Raw genomic sequence first — 17,039 nt, forward strand, 5'->3', positions numbered from 1 at the left:
CACTTGTATTTTTCTTTTGCCTGGGTGGCAGCTCTACGCTTCCGTACCTTAGGGACTAAGTAAAGTGCTATACAAATACAGGCCATTTCTTTAAGTAGCTTGAAGACGTTTCACCTCTAATCTGAGAAGCTTCTTCAGTTCTAGGGTCAAATGGTGGAGAGTCCCAGATTTAAACCCTGTGGGAGTGCCCCCCAAGAGGGACAATGGACCCCCTAATGATCCTCTACCTAATCACACGAGCCAAGGTGTGAAAATGGGTGTAGGTCACAATCAGCCAAGGTTTCGGGTGAGTTCATTTTTTAAATGATGGTTATCTGGTGCTAAAGGGCCCAAAGTGTGCCAAGAAAATTGAGACTCATCAAACCAGACAACATTTTAATATCCAATTTTGGTCAGCATGTGTGAATCGGTCTTCTGCTGCTTGTGGTGCATCTTGAAATGCTCTGCTGCATACCTCAGTTCTAACCAGTAGTTATTTGAGTTAATATTACCCCTCACTTAACATTAAAGCAGTCTGGCCATTCTCCTCTTACATTAATAAGGCACTTTTCCTCAGAACTGCCTCTCACTGGACATTTTCTTTTTCAGAGCATTCTTTGTAATACTTTAAAGCATTTAAGTAATTCCCGAAAAATTTTGAGTAAAATTCTAGCTGCTCATCAGTTTCTAAAATACTCAGACCTGCCTATTTGGCACCAACAATCGCGACAGATTCAGACCTACCATGCCTGAATCATGCAGTTGCTGTCATCGATTAGCTGGTTAGATTTGTGTGTTAACAAGCAGCTGAACAGGTGCATTAACAAACCAGCCGGTGAGGGTTTGTAGTTAAAGAGGGCTTGTTTTCACACGACCACCTGACTCTGGAAAATGATGATCGGTGGGGCGTAAACACAGAATTTAAAACCTGTTTTCATTTGTTGCTAATTGAAACCTTCCCTTGTCTTTTCAGTCTCTGATTAAGAGGATTGACAGTGTTGTCCAACAGAAGTGGAGGCTGGGCTGAGGCCTGTTCTAACACCATCTGTCGCTTTGGAGCCTTTTTCCTCTTCTTTCCACGTGCACCACTTTGTGCTCCCTATCAGTCAAAATAATGAGAGCATCTGCACATCCACTGGTGTGTTTAATAAATTTAATGAATCAAGAAAACAAAACAAAACAGTATTAAATGATGATAAAACTTTTTTTTTTGTTTAGTATTTTCATTATTTTCGAAATAACATAGCATTACGTACAGAAGGCACTTACAAAAACAAGTTAAATTACAGATGCTGTTATTATAAACATTAAATTACTGATTAAAAAAAGAATGATAAAGAAATGAAATAACAGCACCATTGGCAACTTCTGAACAGTACATCTCAAATAAAAATTTAGCATGATTCAAATCTACAGTACAATAGAAACAAAAGTCATTTGTTACAAGTGTAATAATGCCCGAGCTATGCTTTTAAGTATAACTTAATCATCAGGATAAAAAGCTTCAACTCAACAGGTTTGTATTTTTTTCACTAGTCAGAGGTTCATTTATTTTTATATATTAGGCTTCGTGGTTTCCGCGCTGTTCAAGTCCTGGTAAATCTCCATCAGGCGAGTGGCCTCTCTCTGCCCTGATAGCAAAGCACCATGGGTAGTGGAATAGTATTTTCTGTGGGTGGCCTCTCCAGCAAACAGGACCTGTAAGGGCTGAGCAAAGAGGGGAGGAGAGGAAACCAGAGAGGGAACAAAAATGAGATTCAATCACGATCCATCAATGTCATCATGTTGGGTTTTTTGTTTCTCCTGAGGCACTCGCTCCTATTTCACTCCCTTGTTAGTGCTCCACATGTAGGAGGCTACAGAAACTTTCCTGAGGGCTCGGGATTTCACTTTGACAGGGTTGTACACTTCAGCAGAAGGGGGTCATGCCGTTCCTTCAGCAGTGTCAAGTGAACACACGGAACCTCCACCCCCACACTCCTAGCCCCTTCTCCCTTTCACCCAGAATGCATCGAGTTTCATGGTCTAGACTTTTGGCCTGGAGTCAGCACTTCGGACCCTCCTGACACCAGCTGTATTCGCTCTGCACGAGCTGGCATGTATGTGATGACGCGGCCACACTGGGTACATGATCTCTGAGTGTGGCCGAAGGTTGTAAACAAACCATGAGGGCAAAAACACTGCCATCCCAAACTTCTACACTCAGAACAGTTCAGCTTCTAAGTAAAAAATTTAAGATTTCAAACTATAAAATAATCAGTAAAACATTTTCTAGAAAGGGAACTGTGGAAATAATTATAAAGAAAAAGTGTAAAGTCAACATACAATATATGGATAAAAGTGGTAAAATGGTCAATAGACTGGCACTTACACTGTTCTACTCAAAGAGTTTGTGTAGTGTATTAAAAAAAAAGGATGTCTACTAATCAATAAATGACAACTAAATATCTAGCAACTGTAATGTAAGCAGTTCTTACTGGAGCCTTGGTGCTATTGGCATAAGGTAGTGGCATGGCCAGGTTTTCACAGTCCGCACCGCTGGATCCGACTCTGGTGAAGGAGTAGGAGCCTCGGATGTACGGGTTGCTGCCCCATGAGGAGCGCAGGATGCGCCGGGGCTTTGGAATGTCGGGGTTCCCTGGAGATGGACGAAAGGGTGGAAAGACAAAGGAGTCAGCTGAGATAAAAAGACAATGACAGTCAGCAAGTCGACAATAGCAGCTCTTATTATCCCTCTCAGCTCTCACTGTGGCAGATCCAACATGTTTAGGAGCTACCACGTCAGGGGGTTAGGATGCTAAGATTTAAAAACCATCCCTAAAACAACAAAAGCAGAGAATGATAACTGATGGTTGACATTTCATGAGCCATCATCATCATCATCAGGTGTGAATGAAAGAAATGTCTGTACAACAATTTCAAAGCAAATCCAAGTTGTTGAGATGTTTTTCAGATACCTCTAAAATGGTAAAATTATATGAAAGACCAGCAGCTAACCTGGACTAGCTTTTATACTTGGATGTTTAATCTGCCAACACCGATCAACTTGTGACTGTGTGTGAGCAGAGTGATGCAATTAAGCAAACAGCTGAAGGGATTAAACCACGCTGACCTAAATGAGGAGTGACTGTATGTGTTTGGCTTCTCTGTGCAAATTACAGTCCACTGACCTTATCATGAAGTGACAGTAAGTGTCTCTGTGACCTACTTCTGAGGTAGAATATAATCCGAGACCTTTCCTCTCTGCACTTCTTACCTTATGCAAGTTGCCAAACAGCAGGGCGTGTTACATTTTAGCTTCCAGTCACCTTGAAGCAGTTAGTCAGCCTTCTGTTTTTTCCCCAGTTGCGCAAGATGTGACGTGCATCATGTAACTGGTAGAGCAAGTACTGGATTGTTTGTGTATGTAGAAAAGAAGGGATGGTTAAAAATCCCAGTGACAATAAATGACTCTCTGCCTTGTGCAACATCAGCTGTCTGAGCGGTGACACGAGACTGGTAAGCTGCTGTTCACCGAACACAAAGAAGGCACCTGAGTCATTCAGCGGTATTATCTCTCAGCCTTTCTTTGCAGAAAAAAAAAGGTGCTTACATCACAGCTGAAAGGTGACATCATTTCCTTTCTATGGAGTACAATGACCCAACCTTAATCATAGTACAAATGAGTCACTGAACCCACAGCCTCAGACTGAACAGTGTTAGTTTTAGATGACTGATTCTTAGTGAAGGCTTCACTAGAATTAAAGAAATAAGGTTACAGCTGAATTTGCCTGGTTTATCATTAAATCCACAGAAGTGAATATTATAAAAGTAGAGATCTCTTATTTGTCCTCAATAGTTCTTTGTTAGTTAAACTAGATCCTATTTTAAATACAGTTTTAAAAAGTCATAAGAATAGCATATCTTGTTATGAGCGTAAAACTGTCCAAGCTCTATACATCTGCGTCTGCATGCCCTCACCTGTAAAGCGCCTCAGCAGCTCAGTGCAGGTCTCGGCCACCGTTTCGTCATCGCAGCGCTCCATGTACAGCGCCTCCTGCCCACAGATCCAGCCGCTCAGCATGTAGCCGTAGCGCTCAGGTGGATAGAGGACATCAAAGCTGCAGATTTTTTTGTACCACAGCTCCTCGGGGTAGGCCAGCTGCTCCAGTTGGGCCTCGTCCTCCCACACAAATTGGATGCTGTTACACTCGGGGCTCCAGAAGGGCTCCTCAAACTCCAAGAATATCTTGTCGGTGGTGCTGATGCCCAACTTCTCGATGGCGAGGACCTTGTCCTCGGGAAGAGAGGGCGAGAACATGGCTTCGTGGTTTTGCTTCAGCACGCCCAGAGAGGTCGTCACGATCACGTGGTCGGCCATGATCCACTCCTCATCCTCGCACTCCACGCTGACAGGGTGACCCCGCATCACAGGCTGGCTGCTGTGGTTGTTTTCATTGTGGTTGTCGTCGCTGCTCTTAGTGATCACCTCCTGATGCTGGGCTGAGTAGTTCCAGTGGATGCAGCGCACCGGCTTGCGAAGGCAGATGGTGTGGGAGGGGATGTCCTGGGCCAGGAGCTCCATGATCTTCATAAAACCTTCAGGGATGACATAATGGGCCCCGGGGATCTCCGTCCACTCACCAAACTCACTCAGGGACACCTCGTCCATACTGGGAGAACTGCTTTCGCAACTTTCCACCTGAAACATGATACAACATCAACATAGAGGATCGGGTGTCACTAAAGTAGCAATGCTAACATTCAAAATCAAACCTCTGCAGCCATTAAAGTATTTACTGCGTGTCAGCAAGTCATCTCTGCAGCTACTGCACTCAACAAATCAGCATGAATTAACTAGTTTAAACATACTGGGAATACACAGGGTTTAGAGGACAGCTACACCTGCTTCTGGCTCATTAGCTGGTGAACCAGTATGGCAGCAGTTACCTAATGTTTGCTGTTTGCTTCCCTGCTGCGTTTCCCCACATGCACTCACTTTATATTCACTTTGAAATATAAAGTTATACAGGCTATAACTTCAGTTCTATGAGGATGTACCTAGGCCACTAATGAGCTAGGTTAGCATAGCTTTGCTTATGCTACTTGCAGGGTTGATAGAAAATTAATGTTTTCAACTACTATGTATGTATGCGACAGTCAATCAAGATCTATTTACCAGTTGTGGTCAAGTAAATCTCCCTAGGGGACATATGACAAACTGGGACTGTTATGCCATGTTATTGACTTCATCCCTTCATGAGCTAATTGGCGACAGAAGAGGATGGTAACGAAAGAGGAAGATGGAGGATCTGCTACTATGATGCGACCGTTAAAGACAGCAGCTTAAAGTAACAGTCCCAGATTCTCATGTAGTCTCTAGGAAAATTAATCGCTCACCCCAATTAAAACAATCCAGGGTGATCACTAAGCAGTATCCTGAGAGGTGGACTATGCAGGCTCACATTAAACTGGAAAATGTGATCATTGCTGTGACTTGTCACCCCAATTTAACTGATTAAAGTGAATTACAGGAAGCTAGCCTATGCTAAATGCTAACCACAGCAATGTTAGCCTACTTTATGAATGAAAGATTAGGGTTGCTATGGCAATCATACCAGACAGATGCCCCATTCCCATGTAAATGACGTATGTTAGCGAGATTGTTTTTATTTATCTGCAAGTTCTGCAAGTTGTATTTACGCCGCTTTTTAAAATTTATATTTATTTGTCCATTGATAGCTACATGGATTATAGGCAGCGATAAGGAAACAAACCAAAGCTTCAGGGTTCATGAGTATCAGTTATTTTCTAGGACTCCAAATTTACAAATGTTTGTTTTCAAATGAAACAATGCACACCTTGAGGTACTGCTGTAGCATGGACAGTTTGAGTTTCTTGGTGCTCTCAGAGTCATCAGGATCCAACATGATCTTCTTGCGAACCACGTCTCGTGTAAAAACGCCAACGCTGTTCTGGCTCTCAGCACAGACGGGTTTCCCGTTCTTGAAGAACTCCTGAGTCAGCTCGTACACCTAAACGAGGGCAAAAGGCAAGGAACGATGTAAAGAAAGCAGGGCATTGTGAAATGAGGAACTAAAAGAAACCGGTTTATTTCAGTCCAGGCCAGATTTCTTTACTTGCATGACTAAACACTGGCATCATGGCGAAACACTACAGACAGAACAAGTTACAACACATTACAGGCCGGTAAAAAGCAGAACAAAGACAGCGGTAAAGAACACTATGAAGAAATGCTGCTGTGCTGACAAAATGTGCTTACACATGTTGATTATAAACCATTTCCTAGAAAGAACAGCCAGTAAGGACAACATCAGTTATGCATCAACATGTATTGAGTCAAAACATAACAGCGCAAAGCTGTTGTCTCGACTTCCAGTTAATGAATCCCTGACTTTCCGAATGCAGCCCATGTACTGGAGTTTAGACATTTCAGGTTGAATGTTACGCTTGGGCCTAAGTATAAATGGTTCCAACTGACTTCCTGACTCTACCTCGTCTTCCCAACCCCCAAATTCCCCTTGTGCCTGATGGTTTCTTGCTTGATTGCATGTGTGTTGGTCATTCTCGTAGCTCTGATCTCTCTCCCAGCAATGTTTTAAATCAGCATGTGCACAATGCTGAGCTATTTGCTGACAGTTACAAACTACTGTTTCGCTCAAGGAATAATCACTGAAACACACCCGTTTTCACACCTTGGCTCATGTGATTAGGTAGAGGATCATCAGGGGGTCCTTTTGTCCCTCTTTGGGGGGGGGGGGGGGGGGCGGGGGATACTCCCACAGGGTTTAAATCTGTGACTCTCCACCATTTGACCCTAGAACTAAAGAAGCTTCTTGGATGAGAGGTGAAACGTCTTCAAGCAACCTAAAGAAGTCCAGACGCTTTTCTTTCCAAGCTCCTTAAATCACTGAAGTTATTTTTGTTTTCATTGCTTGTGACATTTTTCTTTTTTGCTGGCTGCAGGTGCTGTGAGTGTAAACTGACAGGAGCACTGATCTGAATTTGGCTTTTATTAAATTCTGATTTTTGACATTTCATAGTGATTTTCTAGTGAAAAATGAAGGTTGATTTAACTTGATATACAATGGAAAAAAAAAACCTTTTAGATTGCTTCATAAATATATTACAAGTGAATGAATAAGACCTAACAGTTAATAGAGAGAGAGTAATTAAACTATACCACATAAATATTAAACATATTCAACTTTATTCATTAAGGAAACAACTCAATATTACACATGTGAAAGGGACAGTAACCAATGCTGAACCTCAAGGATAAACCCAGCACAGAGCATAAGAAGTAACCTTCATAGGACACGGACCATAATCATTATTAAGGGTGACAGAGTGTTCACCCCTGTCCACATCACTCCTCAGCCTGGGCTGGATGATATCACAGTACACAGTGTGGTAAAAGGGAAGTGATCCTGTGCAACTTTGCGGCCCCCAAGTCAAACCAATTTTTTATACACATCACAAATACCAAGAGAGCTTGTGCAATATGTGCATCAAAGCGTGCACTACGTTCACAAGAGCTGGAAAACTGGAATGATTTGAACAGCATAGACTCATTTCACTGTAAGAGGACAATTCACCAGAAATCTTGAGGTTTAAAAATAATGTAAAACTCTTTTTTCTGCTCATATCTGCGAAGCTGTAAAATTCAGATTCGTCACTGCACAGATGCTGAAAAGAAAAATGTGTGTGTGCTGCTATACCTTCTCTCTGTAAGTGCTTTTCCAGATGTGACCTACTTAAACAACAACTTACACAACAGTAAAAAAAAAGAAAAGAAAGAAAAAGTAATGAGCGTGAGAAGACTTGCTACAGTAAAATCACCTTGCTCACTACAATAATCTATTGAAGCTGTTCCAGCCTGTTTTTCCATGTCTGCACAAATGCGTTGCTCTTGTGCATCACTTAATCCACATTCTTATTAATCCAGCCTAACATATTCTGGATTTAAAATCATGGATTACAGCTAGAACAAAGTGAGCCTGCACAGTGAGTTTTTTCAATGGTTACCGCTGACCTTATATAATCTGGCTACTGCCGACAATACGTGGCAAAATTTCACTTGCATATTGAGTTGTTATGCAGGTTGAACATCGAGCATCTCTGTACGTGCACACTTCCATTTTTGCATGCTGATGTGTGCATCCAATTGTGCGCACATGTGTCCCCTCACCTCATTGTACAGGTCACTGAACTCTTCCACCAGGTCCTTGGGGATCCTCTTCCCGACATTGGTCTGGTAGTGAGCCACACCGTTCTTGGTGTACAGGCTGATGCGTCCCACGCTCCTCTCCCCATCTGTGGTGTGTTCAAGCAGCCCGTTGTCCTCCGCCAGGTGGTATACTGGGTTCCCATTGGCACCATGGATCCAGGTAGCGCCAAGCTCCAAAGTTGCTTTTCCTGCAGTACAGAAAAATCAATAGAGATTAATTTAAAGAACACAGGGTCTCTTAAGTGCCCCTGAGTGATGCAGTATATACGGTCTTCTTGGCTCAAGCCCAATCACTCTGGAGTTTTGGGTAATTATAGAGTTCAAAAGAAGGTCAACGCAATTAAAATACCAAAGCTAAAGCCCCAGTGGAATACCATGAATTTTCTTTTCTGAGGATTATAGCATCAAACCCACTGTATGTGTTCACTTTTTGATAAAACGACAGAAGTAACCACATGCACTCAAGCACACAAACATGCATTTACATAACACACAACTAACACAGCACCTAACATACAGACTTACGTGTAACCGAATGCGTGCATGTTTTTTACACGTGGCTCCTTTTATGCGCACAGAGCCAGGCTCTCTTTATTAACCGCTCGTTTGTTCTTGCCAGTTAGAAGAATTCATCATGGTGGAAATCAGTGGAAGGCTAAATTTTTCTTGCCTAAGACTCACAGTTCAGTTGATTTTGTAAGATAATCACAACAACGTCACTAAAATATGTAGAAATGCATTTGAGGAAGTGCGGTTTTTGGCAAATTCAGGAAATCCTGATTGTGCGACTGTATGACTGATTAACAGCACAGTTTAACTGAAACTAACCAATCAAAGTTAAAAACTGACCATATGTCAAATATTGCCTTCTTGGGAAAACCTTAGCAGATTTTAAACTGTTACCTGGATTTTTTTTTTTACCTAAATAGGGCAAAATTGTTAACTTAGTTTTTCTGGCATAAAATTCAAAACCTTTTCTGTACAGTTATTGGGTTCATAAGGGGCCTTATGCAGGTCTGTATGTTTAAAATAAGATTAATAAGACGCTGCAAGTTAAAACTAAGAGTCACATGGCTAGGGCAGTTTACCTAATTAGCACATTTTGTTTAACGGTGAAGTGAAGTGGCTTCCTAAAGCTAGTAGCTAGCTACCAACAGAAACCATTTTGCAAGTTTTTGTGTTTTATTCATTCATCAATTTTTTTTAAGCTTTTGGGCTTCATCCATAAAGATGGACATAGCTTCCAGGTATGACAGGTGAAGTCAGTGCTGAAGTGCCTTATGGCATTTATACGGTCATCAGGGAAGGACCTTTGAGCAAACAGCCGCGTGACTTCAGGGGCTGTTTGGCTATTGGCTCAGTTACTAGTTTCAGATTACATCAAATAAAACATTTTGTAAATTATTTTCATTCTAAATACCTGCTTGGGTCAGGACTGTGTGCATTTAGTGAACAATAAGACGGCAGCAGCGAAAATGCTCAGCTCACCATAACAGGACTTCATTTACGTGTGAGTGACGAGATGGTGGCTACGCCCAACTATTTTATTCACCGTTTAATTTAAGCTAGATGCCCTCATATTTTAGTTAACAGATAAAACTGAAATCCATTTAAAAGTGCAACATGTAGCAATTTTCATATATTAAAACAGTTTGTAATGATCTATTAGCTAATGCTAATTTAGTTGCTCATGCTGATAAATAGCCAGCTTTCTAATGTTGTCTTGAGTGGATAAAGTTGATTCAATCACACTCTCGGGGCTGATAAATTGCTGTTTTCCAATATCTTTAACAGCCAACTTAGACTCTTAATCACACTCGTGTGGGTAATGTGACTTCTTACTAACCAAACAAAATCAAAACAGAGAAGCTTTCCAAACGACTTAACCAGTGAACCTCATCCACGATCCATTCAAATGATTGCCAGTAAGCACAATGGTTTTCTAACTTCACGTAGAACTTCATGATTTAATCAGCTGGAGATGTTCATTCTACCCATTAACCCAATTAGTGTGTGATGCTAATTTTTGGGTTAAGACAGAAAAATCCTCCCACCGTGCTGAACGCTCTGAACTCTCCCGCCGATGTGGTCCGATGCCTCTAGGACAGAGACATCAGTGAAGCCGTTTTTCAGTAGGATCTTAGTTGCGGCCAGGCCAGCCAAGCCAGCTCCAATCACTACTATTCGAGGCTGCCGATGAATACGTAGGCCGCTACTAAGAGGATCATCAGTGCTGTCTGAGGAAATTTCACAACTTTGCATGCCGTCCAAACTCCTCTGCAATGAAGGCTGGGGACAGAGAAAAGAACAAGAACCAAGTTACAAATGATGACACTGACAGGAAGGTGACAAATACACATGTAAAACTCATAAACTCCACATTATGTAGTTTTGCTATGTATAGGAGAGGTTGGGGAAACTACTGAGAGTGCATTTTTTACTTTACACGGGAACCTTTAGAGCAAAACTACCCAAGAGGACAATAAAGTCTAAAGCTATTTAACTCAAATTTGCTATGTACATGTAAAACAAGTGTAACAACAACACAACATGTGTATATCTGTGCGTGTGTGTGTTCGTAAAGTGCCAATTTGCTCAGAGGTTCTACATCAAGAAAGATCAGCTTTAAGTTTGTTAAACTCTTAGCTTCCAAAACCCTGTTTTTAGAGCCTGAGGCGACTATCCATGGTGATGATTTCAGTTTGAGGACTTTTCGAAACCCAAAACATTTACAGGTGTGCCCTGCACATCTGTGCTGTTGGCTGCCTGACAAACGTATTGCCTGGGCATGACTTCACCACCCTCAGGATGATAACAGAAAAAAGTGGCAGGGTTTGTTAAAGGCAGTTACCTTGGAGAGGAATTGATGATAAATATAAAAAGACATAAAAAGAATGGAATTTAAATACTCTCTCACCAGTTTCACCTACTGAATAACAAGAATAACAAGGACGTGGTGAAAATAAGAAAATAAAATGATCTTGTTCAGCAAATGTAGCATACACAAGACGATGATTTATTCACACTACCCAACCAAACCAGAACTTTTTGACCAGTGGACCTCAAACCAGAGTCAAATCTGGGCCTCTTTGGTGCTCTGCTTGTTGGTCTAAGTATGTGCTTGTTTTAACACAAAAATAAAGCCACCCCTCCTCAAAAAATCCCCAAATCAAAACAAACAACCTATTTTACAACTGGTAAGTCCTGCTTATTGGCATTCCTGTGAATATAACCAACATTTACAGCTGTGTTTATACCTGTGATTAACTTAATCCCCCCCCCCATGCCATGCGGCTAATGTTCTGCCTTCCCATAGTGTGTCTGTTTATTATTAAGCACAAGGCCAAATTAGAAGCGATGAGACAACCCTGTTATTTCCATCAGAGAATAGACTATACAAAGGCACAAAAGCAAACCCTTGCTCATTTCTTGTCAGAGTCCCTCTAATTAAACTGAAACTGCTCAGAGACACCATGACTGTGAAGACATAACACACAGACGACCTTGTTGTTCAGCCACACAAGGCTGTTCGCTATCGATGTATGGACAGCTGCGGATGAGTGTGGGAAACAGCACGGAGGACATTCCTGAACGTCACTATGCACTAACACTGTAGTTCCCTATGGGAGATATATCAGTCAAAAGTTATCTCCATTATATGATAATGTTTAGGTCTGTTTTCCTACTCCTGACTTGTACAAGCATCAGTATAATGTCTTCTGAGGTAACCCATATCCTGCCAACACACACACACACATAAAACTCCCTGCTTTGTTACCACAGCAACACCGGAGAGAGTTCAGTACATAATATACTGTTTAGAAAATAGACAGAGTTTCCTTTAGCTTGAGGCCACCCAGCTGAAAGACGTACACGCACTCTGCAGACCGCAAATAGACATAACTGTGACACGCAATAGGCCTCTGCACAGATATTAAACTTTGACTTGATTTTGGAGTCCGAGAAACTGTGTTGTAAGAAAGTTGTGAGTGCAGTTGCAAGATCAGCTGATCAAAGAACAAAGAACAAAAAGGCTGTCAGAGAGGAAACCGCAAGCTTTGACAGAACATCTGTGCGAGAAACGCCCGTATCCGACTGCTGAAACAGATGTGGGTTAAACCCTCAAATCTGCCCGTCAGTACATGACATGTGGCCTGACTTCATGATCCTCCTCGTGAATACAAGTCAGACTTCCTGGATTTGTAAAACAGGGGCTTCTTCCAATATTTACTATGTTTGAGGGGTGCTTTTTTCAGCAATGTTTCAAATCATGGAGCAACACTGTGAATAAAATAATTTTCTTCTTATTCCCCCCCCCTCCTCCTGTGGATGATGTTTATTTGTTTTGCTGGAATTTACAGATTTAGACTATAAACTGTATATAAAGACGGATGCGGCCGCCATGACATCACCCACTGACATCGTCCTGCCTAGAAGCTGAGTTTTTGCCCGCTGCTATCTGGGTTTCTTTTTTTTTTTGAAAATGGGCGTGATTGGCATAGCAAACTGAGATACACCCCACAATCTTATGGCAGCGACTTGTAAATCACAAGATAAGCTCGCCATAACGCTTATGCTTTTTTATTGTCCTTTGAGATGCTAGAGACCATAAAGCAATTAGAAAAGCACAGGGTGTATCAAAAAGAAACATCTGATTTCAAAGTACTTTAATTCTGCAGTCGTTCACTGGTAACAATCAAAATACGGACTGTTAGAAAAACAGGATTTGGGAGTTTCACGTGTTTTGAAATCAGATGATTGTCACACTCACAATTCCCAATCTGACGAGTGCAGGTTCGAGGCACCTTTACATTGGTTTTACTTTTCAGACCAAGAAGCTATGTCTATCTTTTCTATACACTCTGTAAACTGGAACAATATTGTGTATCCATGAACACACAATCTATTGATTTTCTCAAACTGTATTATTACTAACATATAAGAATATTAAGTGGTTAATTCATGCACAACGCTCCACTGACTCCATTCTGCATTAGCACTTGTGAACAAGCTACCAATTAAAACACTGAATCACATCTTTGTAAGTATTAAATGAGGCCGAGTTTCAGTTTTGCCTTTTTCTCTGAAACTAATCCCAGCCATGAATGCTTTGAGCTAAGAAATGTTCCATTCACTCTCTGCACACAGAAACAACAACAACAACAACATCAAAACAGTTTTAACAACGACACCAATCATCAGTTACATTCCCTTGGATCTAAAATTGAAATATGAATTCAGCATCAACATGAATGGACTCATTCACAGGCTTTAAAAGAGGTTGGTGTTAGTCTGCTGCACGTATTTCTGGAACAATATTATATTCATGAAGGACTCAAAAATGCTTTTTTTTGAGGGGGGGGGGGTTTAAACCCAGTCGGGAACTACCATGTCTCTTTGCTCTGCTGCTTCAAAGGCAGTTTGTTTAAGAATGTGGTGTACAAATGTGTTTTTGTGGCATTATGTGATTTTGATTTTTTTAATTCTGCAGCTGTTAACTTTGAACATCACACAGGAAACTCATTTGTGGCAAAACACAAAACGCAAAACACAATGACAACAACAGAAAAGAGAAAAGGATGCTGGTGAGCTATTAGTTGGGTACCTTTTGGTTTATATCCTGCAGCCCATTGCCTCTGATCAAATGTATGTATGTGCAAAACCTTTTAAGCTAAATTCTTTATTTCACATAATGCAAATGTGTATGATGTTAAACTAGTTTCTACGGATGAATTACGCAAGCGTTTCCTCAGACACAGTCCACAGAAAACACAAGTCACTACGTGAATCATCTCCAGCAGCCAATAAAGACCCACCTTCATGTGTGACTTGTACTTACTGTTTACATTATGATAAATGCCTCAGCTTCTTGTGTCAGCACTTTCCAATGTTGTATATGACAACATTGTGACAGTCCCAGTTGTTAATTTTTCAGAAATGCTTTCTATCTACCCTCTATATTGCAGAACTGGGATTTTACAGGCTTTGTCTCCCCCCTTCCCGCTTCTCCACACACTTGGACTAAGACACTCAGACGTGGGTGAACTTGTGCCTAAAACAAGACCCCAAACCAGGTTTAGGCCATGTTGGAAATCATGTAAGGTTCATTTTCTTCTTTGCGCTGAAACATAAGTGCAACATACCCATCTAGAATAACTCTGATGAAATCTGGCTTGACCTACAAAATAAATCCTATTTCACTGTTAAAATTCACCTGAACGGATGATGGATCTAATTGATGGAAAGCATTTAATCTCACACACACACACACTCAGAACAGACAGATTGCGCATCACTCCGTGGTAGCATGTAATTCTATGGCTGGGTAATACACTCGCCACATGTCACCGCACCAGGCTTTACACCACTAGAGCAGATTAATGTGTGGCTTGGCCTTGGGTAGATAGACGGCTGAGGGTGGGGTGGAGTGAGGAGAATAGACGGGGAGGGGAGGGGGTAGGGCTACCATTGACCTAGAAATAGCAATCTACAGTACAGTGTGCGTGCTGGTGGACTTGTCAAGTTGCAGGGCGAGTCTTGGGCTGGAATGTCTTAAATCACTGAGTCTGAGCTCATTCGTGGCTCTCATCTTTACTGCTTTCCTCTCTGCTTTAATTGTGAACACAGCCCTTTCCAGCTGTGTCCACACTCACATCTGCATTTCCTCTTTTGGTCCCATGCGAGCAGTAGCATGGAAATGGACATTTCTACATCCTTACATGAAAAAAGATAGGGGAAGAAAAATGCAGGGTAGTCGGGTGGGGGGTGTTGCCAAAGGCCAGACATTCCACACTTCTCTCCCATCTCTGCATTTCCCAAGCTGGGAGGAAGGACCGGAGGCACCCCGCTCACAAAGACAAACACTCCACCGACGTGCCCCTTTATACACCACACTGTTCTTCTCCAAATGCAGATAAAGAGGAGAGCCGTGCCCTAAGATGCTGCTGCATCCAATAATTAATTAAATCAATTAGAGATGCACAATGAGGGTATACAAATGACCACTGACAGAGTCAGAGCATAAAATTCACAAATCAGAAAACATGTAAAGTGAGAAAACCAATTAAAGGTATTTTAAGCTATATTTGTAGGAAATCACGACAGAGGTTAACAACGGGTTTTGTTTTTGGGGTTGCCAGATGTAAAAATCCCCTTGACGGGGGGAGTACGAGAAAGTGAGAAGCTGATAAAATAGAACTGATCAATAAATAAATGATTAAGAATAAAATTAATTAGTTAGGTCTAAAAAAATCCGATAAAATGAAGATAACGAGTTCAAACATCATTAGAAAAGCAGCAGAGCAGATAGAAAGTAAAAATCAGTGGAAATCAGACTGTTTGATTCCCTGGTGGATATCCTGCTTGGATCAGCTGGAGTACAAGCCTCCCCCTGCCACGTATAGCTCAGCTGTGATGCCAAAGTGGCAGCAGTTTGAAACAAAGCAAACTCCGTTACTGCGTTACTTTAACTAATTATCTGTGAAAGACAATACGTGATGGTGAGAACAACAACAAACATACAACACCTAAAGGCACCTCAAAGCGGACATTTAGCGAAAAGCAAAAACCCACCTTATTCCAGCCTGAGCACTTTGTCCCGACACACACACACACACACACACACACACAAAGAGAGAAAGACCTGCGATACATCAACTAACATCTGATGTGCTCGTCCACCGGCGAGCTTAAACACAGGCAGCATTGCCCGTTCATGTTTTCTCAACACAAACAAGTGGGTGACGTTTTGTGTGTACGGTTGCCTTCAGGACCCCCCGAGCTGTCACAGTGTTTCCACAGATAACAGAGCCTCTTTCCCCCCCCTTACGTTAACAATTAAAATTACGGCGGTCCTCTTTACCGTCCCTCTGCTGAATAATAACCTGTTAAATATGCCAGTTTTTCCCTTTAGTAGAAGAGCTGGTTACCTGACTCTCTTGGTCTTTAGCTGTAAAACCTCAGAGTGCTCCGTTTTCCTTTGTGCCGTTTTTTCCTCAGACCGGCTGCGCTTTGTATTTATGCCTGGAAACCAGAAGGAGCCAGTTTTTCCGTGGCCGCTGCCTCCTCATTAATAATGCAGCAGGAGCGATGACGACAGACCTGCCCTCCGCTCCGCCTGTGCCCGTAGAGCTGTGGGCTGTACAAACAGCCCCACACACATGCTCATCTATTCAGACAGACGTTCGGGTAACGTTGCGTTCCGCGTTATTTTACTTGGTTCATGTGTGTTATTTTTGACCGTGTAGTAGTCGTCTTTTCTTACTAAGACCTCCGTAAAGCACGTTGGGATTGGTTTCTTGTCTTAAAGAGAGCTATATAAATACATTTTACTTACATGCATCTGATGGATAGCGTATGGTTTCAGTCATCAGGATCTGCACAGCCCTGTTAAAATGGAAGTTTTTGTGATGTAAAAAATAAAAGACACCAATATCTATCTATACTGTCAGGATATGACTGTGTTCAAAATAAACAATCAGATTCAAATTCATGTTAAATAGTATTCAGACCACACCTGCCACCAGTGTGGCTGATTAAAGTCAAAGATCAGCTGTCCTAAGACTTTTCTGACTTTACCTGGTTGCATCTTACAAAGAGCTTACAAAGCATTGATGAAAGATATGGTATCAGTCAGGAGAAGAGTGCAAATGATATTCTAAGGCATTAGATACGGTATACTGTGTGAGATAGTGAAGACAGTCGTCTAAAAGTGGAGAAAATATGATGTAACAGTGAAAATAATCATTAAAACATGAACAGTTTGCCCCAGAGTCACATAATCAGACCTGGGCTTTGCACGGCCCCTGGGTCACAATCAGCCCTTTGGTTA

At 41.7% G+C, this 17,039-nt stretch overlaps 1 protein-coding gene across 2 annotated transcripts; it reads right to left on the reverse strand.

Annotated features, from left to right (window-relative positions):
* Window positions 1–1,104: 1,104 nt before the first annotated feature.
* Window positions 1,105–16,690, reverse strand: smox (spermine oxidase). 2 transcript variants are annotated; one of them, XM_087841736.1, is made up of 7 exons: window positions 16,545–16,690; window positions 10,264–10,498; window positions 8,171–8,397; window positions 5,820–5,993; window positions 3,940–4,660; window positions 2,457–2,617; window positions 1,105–1,686 (listed from the first exon to the last, which is right to left on the reverse strand). In XM_087841736.1, exons 1-7 carry the CDS (start codon window positions 16,548–16,550, stop codon window positions 1,534–1,536), a joined length of 1,677 nt encoding a protein of 558 aa, XP_087697862.1. In that variant the 5' UTR covers window positions 16,551–16,690; the 3' UTR covers window positions 1,105–1,533. The 2 variants fall into 2 exon arrangements, with proteins under 2 accessions (XP_087697862.1, XP_006787188.1); XM_006787125.3 differs by lacking the exon at window positions 16,545–16,690 and adding an exon at window positions 16,138–16,271.
* Between the last annotated feature and the right edge of the window lie 349 nt (window positions 16,691–17,039).

Source organism: Neolamprologus brichardi, chromosome 6 (genome assembly GCF_056152115.1).
Source record: "Neolamprologus brichardi isolate AB-2024 chromosome 6, ASM5615211v1, whole genome shotgun sequence".
In the NCBI taxonomy this organism is placed as follows: Eukaryota; Metazoa; Chordata; class Actinopteri; order Cichliformes; family Cichlidae; genus Neolamprologus; species Neolamprologus brichardi.

Coding starts and splice junctions, on each gene's coding strand:
- smox (XM_087841736.1), bottom strand. Junction 8,398..10,263: donor AGTTCAGAGCGTTCAGCACG/GTGGGAGGATTT, acceptor TCTGTACTGCAG/GAAAAGCAACTTTGGAGCTT. Junction 2,618..3,939: donor GCTGCTGAGGCGCTTTACAG/GTGAGGGCATGC, acceptor GTCCATCTCCAG/GGAACCCCGACATTCCAAAG.